This window comes from Acanthochromis polyacanthus, chromosome 13 (assembly GCF_021347895.1).
Source record: "Acanthochromis polyacanthus isolate Apoly-LR-REF ecotype Palm Island chromosome 13, KAUST_Apoly_ChrSc, whole genome shotgun sequence".
In the NCBI taxonomy this organism is placed as follows: domain Eukaryota; kingdom Metazoa; phylum Chordata; class Actinopteri; family Pomacentridae; genus Acanthochromis; species Acanthochromis polyacanthus.
Window position 1 is genome coordinate 28,005,467 of NC_067125.1, and position 18,185 is coordinate 28,023,651.

Sequence of the window (18,185 nt, forward strand, 5' to 3'; positions counted from 1 at the left end):
AGGAAAAGAAATACAGTATTTTTCAAGTGTAGATAGCAGTGATAGCTGAGGAACAGTAAAGCTGCTCCAGTCTTTAATCTGAGGTTTCTGGCCAAATAACAATAAATTTGCACATGTAGAATAAGAGTGAATAGACACACCACATAAGGAATGATCATAGAAAGACAAGTCATCCAATGAAAGGGTTTTGTGTGTTTTTCTTTGTCTTCTTTTTTCATATTAAAATGTTGGTCAGTGTGTCACACAGTGGTCCACGTTTTCACATCTTATAGGATAGTAAGTGACTAGGAAAACTTATGGTTGACAACATTTTTTTTCTTCCCTTGACAGCAAAAGTCATTGCGTTTCCATGCTTTCCTAGCATTGAAGTTGTGTGTGTCTGCCTGTGTGTGGTGCTGAAGGGGGTCAACTTTTCATCAGTTCTGCATTTAAGGAAAATTTCACTGGAAGAAAAAAATAAATAAACGTGAAAGAAAAGAAGTCTCTTGCTGAAATATGTTTTTAAAAAAAATCTCCACAACTTTAAAGCATTTGTACTGGCAGACTTATTTGTATGGGTAAATGAAGTGAGAGGCCAAGCGTGTCACAATCTAAATGCACAACGTGGAAATAAATTCCCCAAGGCTGATCTACATAATAGTATTCGTAATGGGCCCAAAGGTTCTGTAACCAAAATAATTCTGTCAGACTGACTTCAGGCTTTGTATTTCAAACTGAAAATACACACAGAAGCAGAGTCAAAAGAGGACTAAAGGAAACAGCCTCTGTCGACTGTGTGTGGTTTTTATAAGAGAAGAATCATTTAGTCTGTTGTCTGGGTGAAAGTGTAAAAGAATGTCTCACCTTCATGTCTGATGAAGTAATTTTTAGCTTGGTATGAAATGTCATTACACGGGTGTGATTAAGGCCATATAGTTCACAGAAATGGCATTAAGCAGATGGTAAGCAGCAGTCTGATGCCATATATACTGTGTCTAACCGACGCTATGCCCTATGTTATAACTTTAGCAGCTATAACAGTGACTAAAGCTAGCACAAACTGATTTCAGCTACTCAAGCTGGCATGAAGCATCCTCAGTTATTCCTTCACAAAAGATTTATGACTAATCAGATCGATCGTAGCCAAATGGACTGAAATCACATGAGCTAAGCAACTCATGAAGCTCATTCAGACAAAGTCAATACTAAGCAATAACAAAGGCTTTAGACAAAGGCAGGGCTTGACTACCCTTGTGCCAACTTATCCTTTTGACCTGAAGAAAAGCTGACTAATTTAAAGAATGCACTACCTTTCCTGCTGCTTTATATATTTTTTATCTCACTGTGCAGGTAAATGTTCAGCTCGAGCCCATTAAATATACATAATCCCTTGTTTCAGCCCTGACAAGAGAATATCTCCACTCAGGATGTAGCTATAGGTTCTCTTTATGGTACTCTTTTCTGCTGTCTACAGTTGCATCACACTTTTACATGATGAAGAGATGGGATCCTGTAAATGCTTTAAAATGTTGCACAATATAAAGTAGATACATCCAAAATCTCATGAAACCTTTTTATAGCCCTTTTCCCCCCTCCAGATTTTTACTTTTCATCACTGCTGTCATGCTAAATCATGAAGACCTGATGACCCCTGACCAATCCCGACTGGTGCTCACGTCATTCACAGGAATCAATAACACCTATTTTTTCACGGACATAAAGTGCAACATGATAAGCTGTCTTAAAACATTAAGCGTTTTCTAACCTTTCAGTAAACCCAAATGCCTCCAGACACCGGGTTTGAACGTGTACTGATCCTGTGCTACGGACAGATTTGACCTCAGCCGTAATTAGCCTAATAAAAGCATTAGGTATGCTGTCAATACGATTTGCATAATGTGCAAAGGCAGTTTCACTCGTGAATGCAAGAGGTGTCCGAGTGACTTAAAAATGCTGCAGTGACATTTCTCTGGGTTCTTTGTTCACACCTGTCAGGGATAATGTGATGGGAGACGGCAGCTGCAGCTGTGACTTCTGCCTCCAGTGGGTCCACCAAGTCCACCAAGACCCTGCTGGAGTCCAGTACACATCAACCACACACACAAACAGTACGTTTCTGGACCTGAAAGAAAAAGATTTTCATGTCGTGCTGCTAGCATTGTTAATTCCAACATGATCCAAGAAGATCAGAATGATAAACATAATGGAATTGTTGCACAAAACGAGGTAACCACACAGAAAAGCGCACAACTGAGTAATTTCGATTAATATTTCAGAAAAGGTTTTCACACTAAAAGGGTTTTCAAAGACATGCAAATCAATTTCTCCACAAGACTGAATGTTTATTTTTAATTCATGTCAAGAGGTGAACGCATCTAGTGGTTACAGTCTGAACTTGCAGAGCTTCCAGTAAGAAACCCCACACGGTGAATTTGTGAGGGCAGCTTTGATAGCGCGCCACTTCAAACATTATTGATTATCTTGGCGATGTGTATCTCAGCGAAAATGACTGAAAGCTATGTAATGAGTCACTCATACTAGCACAAAGGTCAAAACTGTCAGGCTATGTTGCCCCTCAAAGGGGCAGTACAGGCTCTCTCACAGGGCTCTTAAGGCTCATATTTTGGAAAATAATGCCTCTCATATTACGAGCATGCAGCATTGTACTGTTTAAGGTGCTAGTATTGCACATTTTCCATTTTCCCTCGGCAGGTCAGCTTGTATGAGAGGAAACACTGGCCTCTGTATGACCTGCAGAAATATGACACCTCGAAAACCATCACCTCGGTTTCATTTCCAGGGCTTAGACTTCACTGAGTGCTTCTGTTGCTGCTGTGTTTTGTCATCACGGTGGGCATCCAAATGAGACCCAAACCTTGAGGAAAATTCAGCCTCACTCTTCTATGGCCAGTTGGTTTACCATTCCCTGCCCCATTAGCTTTTATGATTGGTCCACCATTTGCATAACTGGTAGAGAGGGGAATGTGGACCTGAATGATTAAAGACCAAATCCGAGGCAGTCCTATCCATTCAGGCATATGGTGTTATGAGGCTACACAGCAGATGTGGACCATCACACGAACCAGTCATTTTATGGATGTTGGGAAAACCTGAACAAGGGTAGCCAGTCATGGCAAGGTGCCGCATTTCGTCAACTACATCGCTGCTCTTCAGCAAAAAATAGACGCACCTGGTTGTCATGTAATTGCAGTACAGAGGAAAGCAAGACAGCAGGTGTTTCATTTTCGTGGTTATTTTCGGACTACGTACAGCATTCACTGAGCAAATGGATGGTTGGGCCTCAGCAGGAATCAACCTTTTGCTGATTTTAACAGCAAATACCTTTGCCAGTGTTTATCCAACACTTGGGCTCAGATTGGTAAAATTATCAGCGAGAGGAAACAGATGAAGTGTGAAAGCAACGTGAAGATATCTCTCCACATCAGCCTCAGCACAGATAATGAGAAATAGTTCATGCATGCGCTTTAGAGAAAATTTTTGTCTTCCATTGCCAGTTGGGCTTGGTGAAATCAGGCTAAAAGCGGCGTTTTATTCCTTTTTCTCACATAAACAGCTGGAAGGGCTTAGCCAAATCTGAATGTAATAGCGGTTAAGTGAAGGCGGGTTCAAATTCAGAGTTTGGCTGCATCCGACAGATATGGTGGAGCTGTCAATCTCTGAAACCAACCCAGCTGTCTGAAAAAGCAGAGGAACAGAGAAAGAAGCACAAGAGCAACAGGATGAAAAGAGGAGTTGAAGATGATTTCATTTTGTCTGATTAATGCAACCTTTTGCATTACCATTTTCAAAATGTTATATGACTTGCAACAGGATCCAAAGAGGACATGTCTTTTGTAGCCATCACAATTTGTCGCTTTAATCAGTAAAATTAGAAAAATTCACACCCTACAGCCAAAACAGTGAAAATAGCAAAGTTGTGAGAATTGAAGAAGTTTGCTTGCCATTACACCTCCATGCCACCTTCTACTTGTGATGTCACACAGCGCAGGTGCAAGCGATCAGAAGGGGAAAGTAATACATTGTGCTATTGTCACTGCAGTGTGGCATTCTGCTTTTTATTTATTTTAACCTTTAAAAATAAACATGTTCCTTGGATTTAATACATTAGATTGCAAACATTTACGTTCACGGCTGCCAATGCACCATTGTTCCCACAGTATGTTCAAATAAATGCTTCATTAGACTTGATTCAGTATCAGTTACATCAGTTCTCTCTGCTAGAGGGGTTGAGGTGAACTTACCATTATTATGATTCCACCAAAAGACTACAGCCCTTCAGGCTAAAGGACATTTTCCCTCTCTGCAGTCCTGCTACAATTCATGCTTGTAGCAGGACTCTCTGTTCACTGTAAAGAAATCCTCTTTTTTTTAACAGAGGCATGTAGGGTTTGAGGCTCAGGCTGTCTCAAGGAAAATGAGAGCAACAGATCTGAAATTTACTTTTGTGTAGTCAAACTAGCTGAAGCAAACATTAGGAGTGTGATCGTCTCCTATGATGCTTGTCCTTCACGCGGGGAGATCAGCAGTTTCCTTGGCTCACATTAATGCAAAGTAGAGAGGAACAAATGAGAGAGAGCTGTCTTCTTAGGTAAAACAGGCCATCGCGCTTTCTTCTGGGCACCGAGCTCGGCTCTGCCTGCAGTGAGTGTAAATGTTCCTGGCTCCCTTGCCGCCGCCACATACTGTCAGCTAACTCCCGAGCCACCCTGCCTGCTAACAGGATTAGCCCCTGAGCTCCACTTGTTTCAACAAAGTTATCAAGTTTAAAAAACAGTCTCCTGGTGGCTTTTGTAACATCAAAGGATTGTTCCTCAACTTTGACAGGTTAATTAATAGTCAAGTTCTGCGCAGCATCCCTCGAGGCCTGCTTGTCTTATGACAGTTAAATACATTCATACTGTAGAGAAGTTTTTATTAGGAGTCTCTACTTTATGTACTGGTGATTCAGCCACATGTTCGCTCCATGTGAGGATTTAATGGGTTCAAAGTCTAAACAGGTGGTACAGCATGTTTAACTAAATAATGGCACATGGCGCAATATTACATTATCATACTGCATCAAATTATCCTCATTAAATTCCTTTAAAATATGTTGTAGGGTGAGAATGAATAAATATATAATGGACCAAAAATGCAGATGAACAGTAAAACATGTGCAAGCAGCATAATATAGATATCAAGTTCAGAGACAAGCGTGGCGGTAAAAGTAATACAAAACACATAAAATGAATCTGACATATGTCTCAATTTACAGCGATGGAAAATATTTTTCTTTGTTAAACATTATAAAAAACAAACACAAAAAATAAACACAAAATATTCCCTTTATTTTTTCTACCTTAAGACTACACAGGGTCACCGATGTAGCTCTAAGAGGTATCTACATTTGCATTTTATTTACAGCTTACTTTGATGTCTCCATATTTACACAGTCAAAGAGAAGCGCTAAAAACACAGTGTTAAGAACAAACCAAAACTCAAAATGAGTCCAAAACTTTAGAAAAAGATACAGTCTTATGATGCAACAGTTCTCAGTGCAATATTCCACAATGCAAATATCCTTCATTCATATTATGTAGAACATACATATTTTTTTTGGAAACAAAATGTCACTGAATCAACCAACATCAGAAAAGAAAAAAAAAAAAAACCCATGTACTGTTTGCTTTATCTTTTGTACAGATTGAGACACTCAACCATGCTCTCAACACCCCTACACACACAAACGAGTTCATATGTTTGATGGACAAAATGATAAAGTCAGGAGTGCGCAGTGGCTTGGCATAGTTCAAAAAGTACCAGACGTCAAATCAACGTCACAATTTCCAAAATAGTCTCGACTCCTCTTGAGTTCTCACATCATGACATTTTCGAATGAGCAGAAGTAAATTGTCCTTTGCAGTATCCACTGAGGGGGACACGGATATATGGGAGCTAGAAAGAGTCCACGTGGGTTATTTCCAAGGTTGGCGTGTATGGACGACCTTTAGTCTGTAAACGGGAGCTAGTACACCTGCAGGCCTAATGCATTTCAGCCAGCCATGGGACCAAGTGGAGCACTATTCTGGAGAATGAAAGCACTTTCGATGCTGACCTGCGGGCAGCCCTTAGGGCAAAGGCAATTTGTATCTTTCATCTTACCCACAACACAATGCAAAGCCTATCTGTCTCGGCAGACGATATGTTGATGTTGCGTATATCGCTGATGAGACTGGTTTCTTTGACCCTCTTTGTAGTGTCACGTTTTAAAATTATTTTCATCCCGAGCTTCATTTGATTGGACACTGTGGTGAGGAATACTGACTTAAGCTCACTAAACAAACAGTGCCTTTCATATGCAACTGAGATCAGTAGAATGCAGTCGGTCTAATGAAAAACACAGTAATTGATTTAACTAAACCACCTTTCAGAGTTTATTCCATGTGTTCAAACACCCTTAAGTATTGTTCAAGTACAACAATTAACAATAAAAGGGACAATAGTTCACATTTTTTTAAATTCACATTTGTTATACTGTTAATTCATATAGCTATTTATAAAACAAAACTAAAATATAATTCAAAACCATTCCTGTAAAATACCTTTTGTTGTTTAATACAGACAATAATTCCACAGTATTTTCTTACAGGGTTGGCTCTTCACTATTTTCATAATCGAGTTGTTTGACCACAGTCAAATGAAAAGGAGCAGAGAACAATTTCTTCTGTTTTAAATAAAATACACACCAAACAAAAAGTGACCTCATATCCCTTTGTTGGCTTTACCACACAATTTAAGCTTAATTAAGCAGTTTTGCTAATTTTGTAGTTCATAAAAAAGGCTAACATGCACAGTCAGGGTGCACTGAAGCCTTCCAAGCTAAGACCACAAATGAGTATCAAGCCTCCTCTTAAAAATTACAAGACATCACACAAATGAAGGTGCTTTGACAAGTTCAGCTGGGGTTTTGATGAAGGGCTCTACCGCCAACTGAAATCTCTCTCATTATTTATGGATGACTGGGGCTATGAGGGTTTCAAGTATAAAAAGAAGTGATTAAAAGAGAAGGAATCTCCTTGGCTGAGGCGCAGAAAAGGCAGAATGGAGCAAGCTTGTGAATAACAATCTGCAAGTCTGGCAGCAGAGTGAGCCAGTGAACATAATGCATTACCAATACTCCTCTTGGATTCCTTTGAACAGAATCACCAACAGGGATGAGGAAATGGAGTCACAAAAATGAGTCAAAGACATCGCAAAATTTCATCCTCTAGCAGCCGCACTTGGAGGGCAAAGACTGTTAAAGAATCTTCAAAAGGAGAAGGGCACTCTTCCATTAATACAGTGCAACTGATTGCAACCATTTTGTTTTCTGTCTGTCTTTCTTTTTTTTTCTGTTTTTTTTTTACAGCATATTAAAAACCAAGTTGAGCACAGTCAAAGAAAAAAAAAAGTGGTCATGTACACAACTGTCTTTGGCAAGAAGTCCCATGTCCTACATGTGAGTGTCACTCGGGAGCCTCGTGTTCATGTCACCTTCGGCCCATTTCACTCTGTCTCATGAAATGAATGTTGTTGACACTGTCTGCCAGCTCAGGGTATTGGTCAACTGAAACCACGTAGTAGCCATCGTAGCCTTGCACCTTCCCTGAGCCTAGGAGCTGCTGCTTTTCTCCCTCAGTCCAGGTTCGCGAGCCCTCCTCCCCGTCCCTTAGTCTCTGGCGCTCCCGGGCCCAAGCCTGGGCAACAGCTCTCTGCCGGGCCAGCTCCAACACTCGGGCTTTCTCCTCGTCCACGCTGCTGCCGTAACGCGTATTCAGACTCAGCGCGCCATATTGCAGCTGGATGTCAGTAATGCGCCTAGTCCTGCCATTGAATACAGTGTTGACCTGAGACACTGTCACATTGACGCCATTCTCCAGAGTGCGCCGGCCTACCGTCATGCCGATCAACGCCAGATCTCCCTCCACCGAGCCCAGTTTGACAAAGTAGTGGGTATCCATTCCCGTGATGGTGAAATGCAGGTTTTCAAGATAGAACGCGTCGTTTAGAACTGCAGCCATGCGACGCCCGTCCTCGTTGGCCAAGCTAATGATGTCAGTGCTGATGCGACCGTCTCGGATGGCAAATTTCACCCCCTTTCCGAAGATGGAGCCACCAGAAGCAAAGATCTTCTTGTCCTCTGTCTGAGGACATCCGGCACTTTTGGCTCTGTAGATTTGCCCAAAACGCTCTAGCTTCACAAAGGCCTTCAGCTGCCTCTGAACTTCACACTGAACACCCAGCAAAGACTGCAAAACAAAGACAATGCTGTTTAGTCACACAGCCCCCGCAGCAGAGACATACACAGTAAAATACATTTTCTGTTTGCTGTCTGAGCAAGAGACAGATTTCAACAATATTGTTTGTTCAAAGGCATTCTTCTCGATATTTACACAAAATTCACTTCTGATTACCTCCTGCCTTGGCTTGTAACCTTTATCCTTATCCTACTCTGCATGGGAACTAAGCAGCACTGTCAGCTTTCAGATGGTTCCTTTAAAAAGCTGAGATTCATACGGCTTCATTAACACTTCAAACATTTCAGACTCAATGCTATGACTACCACGCATGAGCTATTCTTTTTATATTAACATGTATGATTGAATGAGGATGTTTCATCATATATATATATATATATGTATATATGTATATGAGAGATGCCTTTGAGGTACACAATAAATTGAACGGTGGTGCTGAAAATATAAATGTCCCATTGATGTCACATTATTTGATTAAACATTTTTCTTATGTGTAAAAATAATGATGAAATTGCTTCTGTTATCAATGACAAACAACAACAAATCCATGGTGCTTTGAAGCTGTGAATGTATCGCACATAGTCAAGGTAGGGGCAGAGGTGTTTGTCAGCAAATGCAAATCTCTCTGATCATTTGTGACAGGCATGATATTTTGAAAAAGGGTGAAACTGCAGTCTCCTGACAGCCATGCTGTGCCAAATATGAAACAAGAATCTGTTGGTAGCCAGTGTATATATCCCATTCCTTAAGAGATCAAAGCTTTGTATAGATACCACATTCCCTTTAGTCAAAATGAATACTTTGTCCTAATATTACTCGACAAGAGATGCTCCTCAGGAAGGAAGAAAGATTTTAAAATGACGAGAATGATATGAAATGGAGGATGGCCAACACGCACGGAGACAGTTGCCTGAACGCATCTGTGCAGCAACAAAAAGGCTCTCAAACACTGAGCCTTCTTGCAATCGCCCAAGATAAGAAGCTGCGAGCGTCCTGAGGAGTTTTGTCAACAAGTCACATCTAAAGTCTTCCTGACAGTTTCTAATTCTGTCTCTCCGTGCCTCGGTAAGAGGGAGGCTACAGGCTGGGAGACTGGGTGGGGCTGAGGAGCATCGAGCCGGCTGCAGTGACCAGCATATTTGGCTGCTCTTTGATGTGACACTGCATCAGACCTCGCACGAAGAAGGCACATATGAGGAGGAAGGGGCAGCTGTGTAGTCGGGCCCCTCGGGAGCCGAGGCCCTGGGGGGGCACTTCACACCATGCCACTCCATGTTTGTTTACCGTGCCAGCGTGTGACCCGGTCAGCCGTCCCAGGGTGGTGGTGGTGGGGGGCAGGGGGGCAATGTCCTCCACTTTACTGAAACAGCCTCCCGGGACACTCCCAGAGAGGCATCATTCACATCGCATGGGGTGCAATCAAGCCTCCAGCACAACCCAGAAAGAGAGATCAAGCCTCGCGCAGCACAAACCTCATCTGTCTGTCCCCTCACGGAATTTTTCAATCTGTGTGTGGATTCAGCAGCCTGGTGAAATAGGGGCTTAAATGGACAGAGACAGAAAGGCAGGCACACGACTCTCCTGAATGGAATACAATAAAACGCCAGTTGTACAGGTTATATGATGTGTAGCTTAAAAGTTATTTTTACGCTTCAAAGAACCCTATGCCTAATTGGGGAGGTCTGCAGCGAGAAATAACATGGCATTAACCATTTCAGAGCACTATTTTTGAAACGCAAATTCAAAATAGGAACATCATGCCTCAAATCACACACAGGGTAAAGACTAATTATCTCACTCTTCCCTTATATACCATTTACAGTACATACTTCAGAGGGGCTCTGAAGGCAAAGCTCCCTCACAAACAATAAAAACATCTGCAAATCTAGGCTAACCTTGCTATTTAAAGCCTCAAATACAGGATTTTTCGGAGATATTAAAGTCCATCATAGGTATTATTGAATATAGAATTGAAGGCTCTGTTTGTAGATGAAACATTTCCTTTCAATAATATTATTACTCAAATGGACCTATTCTGTTTAGTGCTTCTGAGTGAAGCAAACAGACAAATTGAATATAGCCTCATGAATGACTGATTTTATTTTAGCATAATGAAATGCTTCTATTAAGAGTGCTTCCAAGAAGGGGATGTAATGAATGGAAGTCACTAGATGACTTGCAGTGGTCGGGTTACCACCCTAAAATTATGGATAAAAAAAACTGTTTTCAAAACCAGAATCTAGCCATCACACACAGTAATTTCCATATCAATTAAATGCAACTGCCTGAAAAAGCTCATCTTCAACTCTATTCCATCCGATGTACTGTCCAATATCTAAAATGTAAATAGCTGAGATGTCTTTGGATTAATTAGATATTTTCTATATTGCAGCTCCTTTGTAAATTGGTACCATTGCCGAGTTCAGAGATTTCTTGGTGGAGTGTCGTGTACAAGAAGGATTCATGAGTCAGTCCCAGGGGCTTATATGCAGTAACCCTCCCAAAGCGCTCCATGCTGGATGATGACATAACTGGGATTTCTGCTATTACAGTTTTACACTGCACACATGTGACCTGCAACATTACATCGTGGATTCATAAGCATTCCATTTCCTGTGTAATTGACCATAGTGTCCTGAAATGCCTCGAGTGACACTGAAATTACTTTCATGACTTTAAATGCATATAAAGCACTCGGTGGAGCAGGTGCATCTCACTTATTGGCATGCTTTTTTTTGCCAACAAACATTTGACTTAGAAAACCCAATGTGGGTTATAGTGACAAGAAAAATCTATACTTTTATATACAATGTAATAACATGAAAATCGGCCACGAAATTCCTAAATGAAAAATAACTAAAATTTTCCATATTTTATGAACAGATGAAGCTCCAACAGTTTTACATACAGTACTGCACCACTACTTACTCTGCTTAATATGCTCACTTGGTGTGCATGTTTATTACAGCTGGTGAGTCAGATCAGAGGTCAGAGATTTAAAATGTCTTGTATCATATCATCCCCAGAAGCTTTTTAAGCTTTCAAAAGGATGACAAATACCCACTGTGTTAAGGTAGCAGCCACAGTGTCATGCAACATGAAACTGCCCTCTTGATGGGTGGCATGCACTAGTCTAGCTGTAACCAAACCCAAGAAGACAACAGTGGCCTCTTCAATAATTCAGTTGAGTTGGAGGCAACTTAAAAGGGCTGATAAAAGCGAGAATCAGAGCATGTCTACTACTTCTCAGGCCTTGGCTAACAGCGTAAAACTGAGATGAAATCAATGGCCAGTGGTGGAGGGAATGGAGAGTGAATTTCCCTAATGGCAGGACAATTACAAGAGCTGTTTAGCCTGACCCCATTCCCCAAGATGAGGACTGGGGCAGGGACCTGGCTCACTGGGCCATGTTTTGGCCTGATAGCTGGCAGCTCCTCTGGGAGTCTGGCTACAAAGAGCATGCCTATTTGCTAATGATGCTGGAAAGGAGAGGGGCGGAAGGGAAGGTGATCTGCGGCAAGATGAAAGGTTGCGTAGGTGAGAGCGACTACCTTGGTGCTATCCCACTCCTGCGTCTTGATCTGGGTGCGGACTAACTCGTAGGATGGCTCCATGGTCTCTGTGTTTGGTTTCCGATAGCCGGGGATAACGTTGTAGAGTTGGAAACCAAAGGTCACCAACCAGCTGTTGACATCTGCAGGGGAGTAGATAAAACGGTGAAGCAGTGATGTACACACACCATGGTTAAACAAAACAATTTCTGGCTTCAGAAGAACCATAAAGGACATGGAGAATTAATTTGTGAAATCTGAAGAGTTGACATTTTGCGGTCAAGTGGCTGTCTCCTTGAAACACTCTTCACTCAGTCTGAGCACTTGATTTGTTTGTGAAAGTGGACAGGCTATGCTAAACACTCGAGATGGTGGGGATGATTCATGTCCACTCCTGCAGGTGCCACACTAATGACACACAGCTGGGTCCCAGAAATGCCAACTGATATCTGAGAGTGTCTGCTGTGCTGATAATTATATACTGTAATTTCATGTCATTTCAAGGCGCCCGAGACTTCAACGCAAGATATTTTTGAAGACTCAGCGGGTTCTTTTGCGATAATTTTTCTTCTAATGAGATGCCGAAAGAGAGGAAAGTGACGCGTCTGAGATTCAAATCCATGCAATCATGATAATGTGTTTTCGTCTAATAGCAGCCATACGTAGGTGCTGCTGCCATCCCCTGTGATAGGTTGCCATTAATTCTGAATATCATAGTGAAGGCTACAGCCATGACTGGAAGCAAAAGCCTGTTATATATGAGCCATTTGTTTCTCATGCCTATCAATGTGTTTGTTATGGACAGCAGAATCATTGCTGTGACACTTGGGGGGCAAGTTTGTCACAGACTGGCACTGCCGCATTGTGGCACCTGACAAAGCTTTTTTAAATAAGAATTTGTTTGAGGACAATGAAAGGACCCCGGTAATTTAGTGAAAAGAATGTAAATGTCAGCGCCATCAATCACAATTGAGGCAGACCCACTACAGTATATCTATCTAACAGTGTGTTTAGCATTCAAATGCCAGTCAGCCCCTAATGGTGGACTGTGAAGCTGAACGCCTTTCTGTTTGGCAGGCAGCTAAATGGCTTTGTTAAACTGAAAGAAGCAGAAGGCTACCATTCCACCTGAACAAAAAGATACTTTTTTTTCCCCGCTCTTAGTATGGTCTCCAGGTAAATGAACAAAAGACAAAAGGTAGAAAATACATTACTCCACAGTCAACATAGCGTTACTGAGTAAATACACAGAAAGACAGCGGAAAATTAAATCACCCAGTTATGAATAAGATCTGGCTGAAGTCGGTTGCTTGAACCGCAGAGTATTCACTGAGTATCCTTAACAATGTTGTTTTCCTTCCAGCTAGAGGAGGTTGATACAACCAGGCCTGGCTATGGTTTCTATGGATCCATTGTGCTCTCCTTCTCCACTGGGGTGCTTTCACTGCCATTTACCTCCTCCCTACCACAAAGAACACAGAATATTTCTGGGAAGGGACCTGAGTGTTCAACAACAGAGAGGGCTTTGCCGTATAGCATTGTTCCCTTTGAGCACTTACAAAACGATAGCCATTGGGAACAGGCACAAGCACATATACATGCACGCACACACGCATACACAGAAACCCAACCTCAGCGTCCAATTGAGGAAGCTCTTAAAAACCTCCCAAGCACATTGCTACTCAATATAATTTTGGCAGGGTCTGTTCTTCCAGTCGTGGCTTGTTCTTTGGAACAAAAACGCACGAAATACGACCGCAAAAAACTGAAAACAAGCGTTTCTTTGCTTAAAGCACTTTCACGCTGGAATGAAGGTTAAGATTTGGGGCCTTCTTTTCATGACATAAAGAAGTTTATGCAATATTAATTGCTTTAGTGGGACTCACTTCACATCTGTCAACTGCCATTTATATATTTTATTAATTTTAAACCATTTTAAATATTCAGGCTGCTTCCTGCCAACTTTAATTTACAGTTAGAGGTGTTTGAGGAATATATCTCACAAAACCTTGATTTTGAGTTTTGCATTCACATACTGTTAGATTTATTGTGACTCAAGGTTTTACGGAACGTTTTCTAAAAGAGCTGGCAAACAAATTATGTTCCTTTGTTTCAAACCAAGGTGAAAATCAAAGCGTTTAAAGTAGACGTCCTCTCTGTCCTCTAAAAGTCACAATAACTATGTTAGCATTTCTGTGTTTTGTTGTTTTTTAAAATTACAATCTCATAATTATCTCCTAATCATGTGATCTTTTCTCATAGTTACAAGACCTTTTGTCATAATTATAACATAGAAAGCCATAATTACAAGATAAGGTCTTTAAATTTCTTTGTGCTGTTTTTGTGAAAGCAATATGCTTCTGTAAAATACCCACAGCCTGAAGGCTTGAAATGCGCCTTTGACAAGTTTACAGCTTGCTGCTTTTAAGGGGATGGCAGCTGTGGTTTTAGAAGAGTCTATAAATATTTTCATACTTTGTATTATTTTTTGCCATGACTCTGGGTTTCACTGGAATTCATCGAAGCCACACTGAAGCCAAGCTGCTGCCTCTTGTAGAACAGGGTTAGGTGGATTTTTGTTTTGTCTACTTTTAAAAAAAATAATCTCTGTAAGACATGGGTCTGTTGAGAGAACTTACCCGTCATGTAGCACTTTGTCTCCTCATTGTTGCTTAGAGGATTGTTATTCTTGAACATGTACAAGTTGAATGGCACAATGTGGTTGCTGTTGAGACGTTTCCAGATGTCATGGTTGGGTGTTGTCCAGCGGCCAGCTAGGACGTCATAATCGCGTCTCCCCATGTGGACCAGTCTACTGAGAGGCTCATACAGGCCTCCTTGGTAGCCGATTATGAGCTGGAAGCTGGGGTTGGTGTCGAGGTAAACCTCTCCGAATGCTGTATGGAGGACCTGCTTAATCATGAGGCCTGAACCACTGAACACAGCGAGAGGGGTGCCTATGTTATCACAGGCTACATAAAACTCATCCCCGCTGCTTAACTCCATGGCAAAGAGGTGTCCCTGCAGGTCATAATAGAGTGAAGTGATCTCAGAGCTGGAGTGATTATACATATGGGTGACCCGAGTAGGGCTGGATAAGTCAGCGTAGAAGAACTGCAGGTGGTGGCCCATGCTGTTTCTGCTGGACACCCTCCTGCCCAGGCCATCATAGCGGTACTTGATGCTCCAGCTGCTCACTTTGTTGTACACTTTAATTAGCAGGCCAGCTGAGTTATACTCAAAGTAGTCATTCCCTCGCTGCTTAAGGAAACCATCCTCATCCATCCTATACTGGGCGTCTCCCAAGCGAGTGATGCGATCTCTGATGTCGTAGCGTAGTGGTGTGAGACGAGCGCTGTTTCCAGGGCTGAGGAGGTGTAGATTGCCATTTAGGTCATAGCTGTACCTCCACAGAGGCTTGTCATTGATGGAGACCACCTGGAGTTGACCATCAGCGTCGTACTCATACGTATAGCGTGTGGTGTTGGCATATGGTCCCACTTTTAGCTCCTTCGCCACCACCCGGCCCATATTGTCATACTGCACCATCATCCAGTACATGAGTGAGCGAAAGATCTCATATTGGACCTCCTTTACTCGGCCATAAGCATCAAAGTGCTTGGTGTGGGTCATCACCGCTGTGGTTATAATTTGATTTATGTCATAGTAGATTACTCCAAATTTGCCAAACTGCTCTGTTTTGCCAGACACGTCATCGTAGCGATACAAGTCAATTGGCAGCGGTGTTTCATTGATGACAGCCTGCATGCTGGTGACACGGAAACTGTTGTCATAGACATAGTCAAATCTGGCGTTGACCATCCCTTCTTCGCTGAATCTGAAAATCTGCCGGTCTATCAGTGGGCCGATCTGACGGTAGCGGATGGTGCAAGTAAAGCCCTCGCTCTGCAGGTTGACGGTCTTCAGCATGCCGGCCACCTCGTCATAGGAGAAACCGATGCGCGTGGTGTCGTAAAGAATCTCCAACAGCTTGGCCAGCTTTCCGTATTTGTAGATGACCCTGCGGCCCGTGCCCAGGTAGGTGGTCTGCAGCAACTGGCCGTCCTCACTGTAGTCCTGGAGCACTGAGGCGTTGCCTTCAGGGGGCCGGTAGGTGTTTCTGTAGTAGCCAATGGAGCGGGAGGTCTCGAGGGTCTGCCGAGCTACGTTGGGCATGGTCACAGAGGAGAGTCGATCATTTTTGTCAAATTCAAAGATATACTGCCTCTGGCTGTAGAGCAGCAGGACCATCGACTGCAAAGAGAAGAGGAAAAAGAATGTTTTTTTGCGTCATTTCAATACCGTGTATGACTGATCACATTCAAAAGCTGCACTTTGTAGATAAAATGTCTGATGTATTTACTGTTATATAAATATTTGTTTCACAAAATGAGAATTAAGAGAAAAAATTGAAAACAGCAATTACAGCATCTAACACTACTATTATTGCATAAACACTTAAAATATAAAAATTACATAGTTTTATCTAAATTACATAAAATCAGAAAAAACAGATCACACATAATTCAACATCTCAAAGCAATTTATGAATCTATTCCTTATGTTAAAATGTGTGTTGTCAGTATTGTATAAGACTAGGACTGCACTATAAAATGTGTAAAATGTCAATAGTAATAACATATGCATGCAAGTATGACTCACACCAAACCTAACGTTCAGAGATGATTTCACAATCACAAAAAAAAAAATGATGATGACATCAAACAAGCTGTTTCTCAGTTCTTATTTTGATCCAAACAGTATAAAGGGACTGACTTTCAAATCGGAAATTTCCATTAATGCCCGTCTTGGACCAATAAATGAAGCCTTTAAATCTGCTATAAGAGTGTCACAACAGGCTGCATCTGAGCGCTTAGAGGTGGCTGAAATACAGACTATAGCCAATATTAACAAGTTGACTGCCTGCTGTTTTCATATTACACGTCTAAGCTGGAGAATAACAGCTTTTCACCTTCTCCCGAATAATCTTTCCTTGAGTTAGCGAGCAGAAAGTGACATTTCACTCTGTTCTTTTCATCAGAGCTATTTCAGGTTGAACTTTGCTGTCAGACTGTGGTAACAAAGTATAACGTCTGCGGCGCACCAGACACTTTTAATTACATTTTGGCTGATATCTATGCCAGAGCCTGATAATGCAGCACAAACACGGCTGGAGTATTGCAAGTTAACTTTTAACTGGAGTCTAAAATCTCCCGTCAAATTTCTCATCCAAACACAGCTCCACAATTTGTCGGTGTAATATGTCTTTCCTGTCTTCTGTTACGTTTTTATCTCTAAACCATTTAATCACAAGTACAACACCAACAGTTTGCACCTTCTCCAGATAAGTGTAGCTCCAAGATTTCCCGTCGGCAAATATCTGGGAGGTGATTCTGCCGTTCTGGTCGTACTCCATTCGTACAGACATGGTGCCTCTTTGGATGCCGGCCACGTGGCCTCCAGATGAGTAGGTGACATTGACTCCGTTCAGACGGCTGCTCGGTGCCCATAGAGTTGGCCGACCAGCATGATCATAGTGGATACGTAATGTGAACTTCCTGTGGTCATCGTAGACTTTTTCCGTCCTGGTGATTCGATCGAAGTCCAGTGACAGCAAGTTCCTGTTATGAACCTACAGGAGAAGAAACAGCGAGTTAGAAACTGTTAATTTGACCACAGCAGCTCCACCGAGAGGGAATAGACACGTCTAGAAGTTTGAAATGATTGGGAGGATTTGGCGTACTGCTCTTCTGAGGTGGAACCTTATGAGGAGACCTTTAATCACAAAGCGATTATTTCATATTCTTCTTTTCATAGCTTTTAATTACAACAGTGGAGCTCTATCTCAGGACTGCAGGAGCCACTGAAGTGATGAAATTGTAAGAATTACCACATTTCTTTGTTTGTGTAAAAATTCAGCAGAGTCTTAGTGGGAGCATGCCTATTCATGCAAGAAACATTAGAGTCACATTGATCATTAAATTCATTTCTACTGCTTACTGAAAAGAATTACCAGGCACAGATGACTCTCATTTCATTTCGCCGTTTCCGTAAATTGAAAAAGAGGAATAAAAATCAGCTCTTCTCCTATGTGACTGAAAATACTGTTGAGTGGCATGCACCTCGTTTGAAAGCTAAAACAGTGACCTTTGGCATCACTGTGGTCAAAGCAGAAAGACGCAGATCTGAAGAGAGTCGGCTTTAGGAGGAAGTTCTTGTACCGCAGCCAAAAAGTTCAAACCTACAGTCCTGCCATTATGTTTCAAAGTCAGCAGCCCTTTATAAGCAGAAGCTACAGAGAAAAAAGAAATAAAATGAAGTGAACACAAGAGCTTAGATTGCAGATCACAAGAAATCT

At 41.8% G+C, this 18,185-nt stretch overlaps 1 protein-coding gene across 1 annotated transcript in view; it reads right to left on the minus strand.

Annotated features, from left to right (window-relative positions):
* Window positions 1–5,306: 5,306 nt before the first annotated feature.
* The window catches only part of tenm4 (teneurin transmembrane protein 4), a 154,341-nt gene continuing 141,462 nt past the window's right edge, over window positions 5,307–18,185 (minus strand). Inside the window, 4 exon segments of the mRNA XM_022189084.2 lie at window positions 5,307–8,267; window positions 11,828–11,970; window positions 14,467–16,081; window positions 17,163–17,459. Coding sequence (XP_022044776.2) covers window positions 7,509–8,267; window positions 11,828–11,970; window positions 14,467–16,081; window positions 17,163–17,459 — 2,814 coding nt within the window. The 3' untranslated portion in view covers window positions 5,307–7,508.